Below are 7,525 nucleotides of genomic sequence, written 5' to 3' on the forward strand. Positions count from 1 at the left end.
ATTGTTAACTCACAAAAAAGTTCGACTTCTTCATCTTCACTTCACGGTTCTTCTTCACTTCACAATTCTTCTTCACTTCACGGTTCTTCTTCACTTCATGGTTCATCTTCACTTCCTAATTCATCTTCACTTCCTAGTTAAGCTTTATATTCTGATTCACCTTCATCTTCGGGCATTCCGCCACCACAAAGTAATAATTCAACTATACAGTCCACTCAGATCACCAATCATAACGTCATGTTTACTAAGTCTTATCGCCAAGTTTTATTGGCAACAGCTTTAGTGAAGATTAAACATCAAGGTTCAGAATTTGATCTTAGAGCCCTTATTGACCAAGGCTCTGAAGTTTCATTCCTGTCAGAAAAATTCCAAAAGCTCATAGGTCTTCCCACTGAAAGTACTCAAGCCAATATATGTGGTATGGGTTCAACTGTTACTGCTTCCGCTTCAAAACTTTGCAATTTTACTCTTAAGGCTAACTTAAATAATTTTGAAATAGAGACTCGAGCATTAGTTTTGAAAAAACTCACTAGTAATCTTCCAGCAGTATCAATGGATCTTGATCAAACACACTGTAATTTTAACTTTCCGTTGGCAGATCCTTTCTTTTATCAGAGTTCAAGTATTGATATGCTCATCGGAGCAGATCTTTATCCAGATATAGTTTTGGAAGGGGTGAAGAAAAATGTTTTAAATTCTTTATTAGCACAAAACACAGTTTTTGGATGGGTCTTACTCGGTCCTTATGACGATATTCCCACCATTTCAAATTTTTCAACTTTTGTCTCGTATAGTGACGAGCCTCCACCAAGTCACTGTATTGAAAGATTTTGGAAAATCGAGGAATTACCTCAAATTTACTTACTTTCTCCATCCGACCAATATTGTGAAGATTTATATCGAAGTACAACTTTTCGAGATGCAACTGGAAGATATATTGTTAAATTACCCTTTAAGAATCCTACGGAGGAACCGCAGTTAGGCACTTCACGTTTCAATGCAATGAAACAATATCTTCGAAACGAAAAAAGTTTAATGTCTAAGCCCACTGTTAAAACAGAATACGATAGAGTCCTTTCTGAGTATATTGAATTAGGTCATATGTCATCCACGCCACCTTATGAATTGTGGAACGATGGTTGTGTTCAATCTTTTTATATGCCACACCATGCTGTTCTAAAGCCCCAAAGTACCACTACAAAACTGAGGGTCGTTTTTAACGCATCTTGCTCATCCTCCAATGGCAACAGCCTAAACGATCTTTTGTATCCAGGCCCCGTTCTTCAAAGTGACATTACGTTGCTCCTTCTTAACTGGCGTTTCTATAGATACGTTTTCAACGGTGATATTGAGAAAATGTACCGCCAAATTGGTATTCATCCTGACCATGCACAATATCAACGCATTTTATTCCGTCCCAATGGGGATCAAAAGGTCGTCGATTACAATTTAAACACTGTCACCTTCGGAGTAAATTGCGCTCCATATCTCGCAATACGCACTCTTCATCAATTATCATCCGATGTTGAAGCCAGTTTTCCTTTGGCTTCCAAAATTCTTAAAAAGGAGTTTTACGTGGACGATGTCCTTTCTGGCGCTCACGATATTTTATCAGCACGTAGAGCACAGACGGAACTTATAACGGCTCTGCGATCCGCTGGATTTAACTTAAGAAAGTGGGCAGCTAACGATTCTGAATTATTAAATCATATTCCCAGGGAAGATCTTTTAAACAAAGATTTCTTAACTATCGAAGATGACAGTTCAACAAAAACACTTGGTGTTCAATGGAACGCCTCCACTGACACTTTTTCCTTTTCAACCAACCCACAAAGTTTATCCGTGGTTTCTACAACCAAACGCGATGTTTTATCAGCCATCTCAAGATTGTATGATCCTGCAGGTTGGCTTGCACCCGTTGTTGTAACTGCGAAGATAATTATGCAACAAATTTGGAAAGATGGAACTGAGTGGAAGCAAAATCTTAAGCCTCTCACCCATCAAAAATGGAAATCTTTTCTATCCGATTTCTCGGAAATAGAAAAAATCACTATTCCTCGTTGGGTGGATTATTCCCCTTGGAAAAAAATGCAACTCCACGGTTTCTCGGATGCCTCCGAAAAAGCTTATGCGGCCACCGTTTATGTTCGGGTCCGTCATGATTCTTCGTTAGTCACATCTCATTTATTATGGGCCAAATCCAAAGTTGCGCCTGTTAACACACTTTCACTTCCACGCCTTGAACTCCAAGGTGCATATCTTCTGTCACGTATGATTCGAATATTACTCAATCAATTTGATTTTTTAAACAATATCCCTATTCATCTGTGGACTGATTCCACAATTGTTCTTGCGTGGCTTAGCAAACCACCAAGTACTTGGAAAACGTTTGTTGCTAATCGAACTTCAGAAATTATAACTAACGTTCCTGATGTACAATGGAGTCATGTTCCCTCTGCTTATAATCCCGCTGATTTGGCGAGTCGTGGTATCTCCCCTGGAGAACTTAAATCAAATCAATTATGGTGGACCGGACCTAATTGGTTACAAGAACCAAAATTAAACTGGCCCTCACTTCAGGAACATGATCCTCCGGATGAATCAATCCTTGAACTTAAATCAATTTCAAAACACGTAAATGTTGCACTGCAAAAAATCGAATTCGAAAACAAAATTTTAAACAGATTTTCTTCATGGCATAGAGCGCTCCGTGTAATGAGCTATGTATTTCGTTTTCGTGAAGCAGCTCGCAAAGTTCCAAATAGAACCGAATATCATACGATATCCCTTTCTCATGAAGAGATCAAGTCTACAAAAACAAAAATTATCCAATTAACTCAAAAACAGTATTTTGGAGGTGAATATTTTGCCCTCGTTCAAGGAACAAAAGTACACTCAAAAAGTAAAATTTTATCACTTAGCCCGTTTCTTGACTCCAACCAGGTAATACGTTCTCAAGGTAGACTTGCATGCTCAACTTTATCATACAATGAAAAATTTCCTATCATTGTTCCCTATAAATCTTATTTGTCACATCTTATTTTATCTTATATTCATCAATTGTCGTTACATGGTGAAATCCAATTGATGACTCGTTTGGTGCGTTCCGAGTATTGGATACCCAAACTATCAAACCTGATCAAAAACTTTATTCGAAAGTGTAAACCTTGTGTTTTATACAAAAAATCTGTCCAGGCTCAATTTATGGGTGCCTTACCGGCAGAAAGAACAGTTTTAAGCTTACCATTCACCAACACTGGCATTGACTTTGCTGGTCCCTTCACAATTCAAAATTTCTACGGAAGAAAATGTCGTCTAGAAAAGGGCTACGCATGTCTCTTTGTCTGCTTCGCCACAAAGGGTATTCACTTGGAAGCAGTCAGCGATTTATCCGCTGCTGCATTCTTGGCCGCTTTTACACGCTTTGTTTCTCGTCGTGGACTGCCGGCAACAGTGTTTTCCGATAACGGAACAAATTTTGTAGGGGCATCTAAGTTGCTCATTGCAGATCTGCAGAAAGCTGTTCAAAGTTATCCTGCTGACTCAGCACCCAATTTTTCAAAAATCACTTGGAAATTTATTCCTCCTGGCTCCCCACACATGGGTGGTTTGTGGGAGGCAGGGGTGAAAAGTTTCAAAACTCACTTCAAAAAAATAGCCGGCAACGCAAAATATACCTTCGAAGAATTTTCGACCCTACTTACTCGAATCGAGGCATGCCTCAACTCTAGACCTTTAACTAGAATGTCTGATAATCCTGAAGACCTACTTCCATTAACTCCAGGGCACTTTTTACGGGGTGGTCCTCTACTTAGTCCCCCTGAGCCTTGTGAATCTCAAAAGAACATTTCCTTTATGCGAAGATGGAACACTCTCAAAGTTATTCATCATAAATTTAGTTTGCGTTGGAAGGAAGAGTATTTAAAAGGGCTCATGAATCGCTATAAATGGAAATATCCTCAAAGGGATATCGCAGTGAATGATCTAGTCGTTTTGAGAAATGAGCAGCTTCCACCGAATGAGTGGCGGCTTGGTAGAGTCTTAAAGGTCTACCGTGGTCCCGATGATAGAGTACGCGTTGTTGATGTTAAAACCCAAAAAGGGGTTGTTACTCGTTCTGTCGTCAAACTGTGTATTTTGCCTTCGGACTGATTACAAACAAAAACAAAATTAAAACACTTAACTTTGAATTTTTATTATTTTTTATATACGTATAAAACACTGATTAATGAATTTTATCACTTAATGGAATTTTTTCCCAAAGAACTGCACTAAAATATATCTTGTATAATCTATTTTCTTTTGCTAATTAAAATATAATATGTAAAAACTCAAAACATTATCTTCAAAAACAAAACAATTTGAATTGTTCAATTTGGATTTATTAAACCTAAAATTTTTTGTAATGTTATAAGTTAATTTCAAATCAAAACTATGAATTAAAACATATAATACTATAAATTGATTTTAACTTTATTGAATGTACGAATTTGGTGGTTGTTGTGATCGAATTGTGAACTTTCTTCTCTTTACAATTGCAAATAATATTGCAAGGCGGGCGGTAATGTTGAACTACGTTCTAACTACGTTTTAACTACGCTCAACTACGTAAAAAAAGTAGCGAAAACGAAACTGCAAAGTGTAATCGTCTTAAGGACATTGTGTTTGCACCTTGCATTTTTCAATCCCATTCAACCAGTTTCAAGTTCCATTCATTCAAATTACTTCATTCAATCATTCAACCACCACCAACTTCACTCAAAGCTGTCATTCTTCATTCATTCTTTTTCTAACATTCAAACGATTAGCTCACCAGTGCTCCATTTTGTCTTTTTCTTCACTTAAAACTAAAATTATATACTTAAAATTAAAGTAAATTTCTAGAATTATATATTTACAACTAAAACTAAAACTTATTATTAAACTAACTACAACTAAAAAATAAAACGTGAAATATTTCACAACAAAAAAAAAACGTGTGCAGTATTTCTTTTTGGAAAAGTGGAAATCAACCAACAAAGGCAAGTCGGCAAAGTGTCGCCGTTCAACATATTTTGTTTACTGCTAAAGGGGGGAAATCCCTCTGGAAATTTTTATTTTTGCATTATTTTTTTTTTTGCCTTTTAAATTCATTTATCAACCGAAGAAACTATTTTCAGTGATCTAAGCCTTAAATGAAGCCTCAAAAGCCAGTAGATAGTCCCGAAACCCATGCCCACCGAACCTACCACAGTACAAAAACGATAACTTTAAACGCTTTTTCCTCAAAACTCGCTTTTTTCCGCGCCGTGCAACGTAACTCAAAAACTAATGAAGCTATCGACTTGAAATAAATTGCAAATTACTCTTTAATTTATTGGCCATTGCATGAACCTAAAAGTTCTATAAAATTTTTACAATAAATATTTTTTTTAACAATCTGTTATTAAAAAAACATTGTGTTTTTTCGTTTTTTTGGTATCTTATTTTTATTTTACACTTTTTTTTACTAAATTTAGGTTCATGCAATGCGTATAAATATATTTTATTGGAAAAAAATTTCTTTTTTGATTATACATAATTTTCTGGACCTGGGCATTGCACGGCGCGAACTCGAGGCGTCAACTTTAAAAAGCTGTAGAGCCGCCATTTTGTTTTTTTTTGTACTTCAAAAAAATTGTATCAATACTTCATAATGTCAATAATATCACATACTTTCCCAAATTTCAATAAATGCTTTCAGTTTTCCAAAAAAAATTATTGAAAAAGCTGTCGTTCAGAGGGATTTCCCCCCTTAAGAATTCTCACTTATCACTGTGCCTTTTTTTGGGAGACGAGTCAAATTGTGAAGTTTTTTGCGCAAATATAGTTAAATAAAATTTTTATAAATTAATAGGCAGTATATTTGTAAAATAAATTAAGAAGGAGCTACGTTGTATCATTTTGTTTGGACTCAAGTCATTTTAACACTTAAGCGGGAAGTTCTTGTGTCAAGGTTTTGATCGTGTCCTACACTGAGGGAAAAAACAACTTAAAATCAACGAATATCACGTTGATTCAACTATTTTTTCTTTTTAGACCAGGCAGTCTTCAGAACATGCACTCTGCATGAAGCAAACCATAAATTTGTCGAGAGAAAATTTATTCGCTGGAAAGAAACTATGCTCAGACACCTTAAAAAAAAAAACTTCATCTTATTATTCAAAGAGCATTGTCCTGTTAACAAATGAGTCTACAACTGTCATCAAAATGCTTAGACACTTTTCATAACCCGAAAGTAAACTTCTGCAGTGACTTTCGATTCTAGGAAGAGAATTCTACCTTTTTCATCTGCAGACAACAACTATCCCTATCAGATTATAGCACCTTCAGTTTTGTGCAACATCAATAAGAAATGATCACAGCTCAGTCCTTCTTTTGGTTCTCTTCGTGCAAGAAACCTCCCATATCCAACACTTCTCGAATTTCCGGAGAAGATAACATTGTTCCACATATCTTGAGATCAAATAAAATGGTTTCTGTCTGACTCTTTTTGGAAAATGCGACTTTAGAACCGGCTTGAGTGCCTTAAGTCCAGCTTCCTTACTCAGCTTGATGAAATTTCTGTCTTTTACTTTTCCTGTTACTCGACAAAGATCGTTTTTAAGATCAACCGAAGTCTTGAACCAATGCTGAGAGTACAGTATTATAGTGATTTGAAACAAGATGAAACGAAAACGCGACACGAACATTCAACTTGTTATAACTTTTTTGTTTTAATAGATAGATGAATGATGATTTGTACTGTAGATAGGTAATTAAATAAACTATAAATGTACAAAATTTCAATTAATTTCATATTCAAAATTATGAGATAACGGTAAAAAGATGTTCTTTTTCTACACACGTTATATATTTTGATCTAGTGCACATTCAAGTTTTATTTAAATTTAATACGCATGCTGATAACATAACCTTTCATTTGATATATCACAATTAACTGTACGAGCTCTACAAGTTACACAATCTTAAATTGAAAAACTTGAAAAGTACCTCAAAACAGAGATCTGTTGACGATGACCAGTGTAGGAAGTACCGTAATCTGAGCTTGAAATTTTGACATAGTTGGCTTTAAAAAATTCTTATTTTTTTTCTAGGCATGATAGAAATATGATTCATACGTCATATAAAAGGTGAAATAACCTTTCAGATGATATAAAATTTACTATAGGTTGTCATTTAAAAAAATATATTTAATGGTGTTAAAAGAGAAAAAAGATTGATTTTTTTGCTTTTTTGATAAAAAGTGATTTGGTTTGAAAAAAATAAGCTCTTTTTGTAGATGTTGTATAGACATGGACGATATAAATATTTTGAGCTGAAACAATAAGCTTTCAGATGATATAAAATTAATATAGGTTGTCATATAAAAAACATGTATTTAAAGGAGATAGAATAAAAAATAGGTAGATTTTTTCTTTCTTTTTGCAAGAAAAATTTTTTTTTTTTAAGGTTTCACTTCTACCACGTGTGAATTGCACACCTGACTTTTTTTTTGTTTGTTACC

At 35.0% G+C, this 7,525-nt stretch overlaps 1 protein-coding gene across 1 annotated transcript; it reads left to right on the forward strand.

Moving 5' to 3' along the window:
- Positions 1-237: 237 nt before the first annotated feature.
- LOC129910774 (uncharacterized) lies at positions 238-4,152 on the forward strand. The gene has a single exon (XM_055988314.1). It carries the CDS (start codon positions 238-240, stop codon positions 4,150-4,152), a length of 3,915 nt encoding a protein of 1,304 aa, XP_055844289.1.
- The last annotated feature ends 3,373 nt before the right edge of the window (positions 4,153-7,525 follow it).

This window comes from Episyrphus balteatus, chromosome 1 (genome assembly GCF_945859705.1).
Source record: "Episyrphus balteatus chromosome 1, idEpiBalt1.1, whole genome shotgun sequence".
Taxonomy (NCBI): domain Eukaryota; kingdom Metazoa; phylum Arthropoda; class Insecta; order Diptera; family Syrphidae; genus Episyrphus; species Episyrphus balteatus.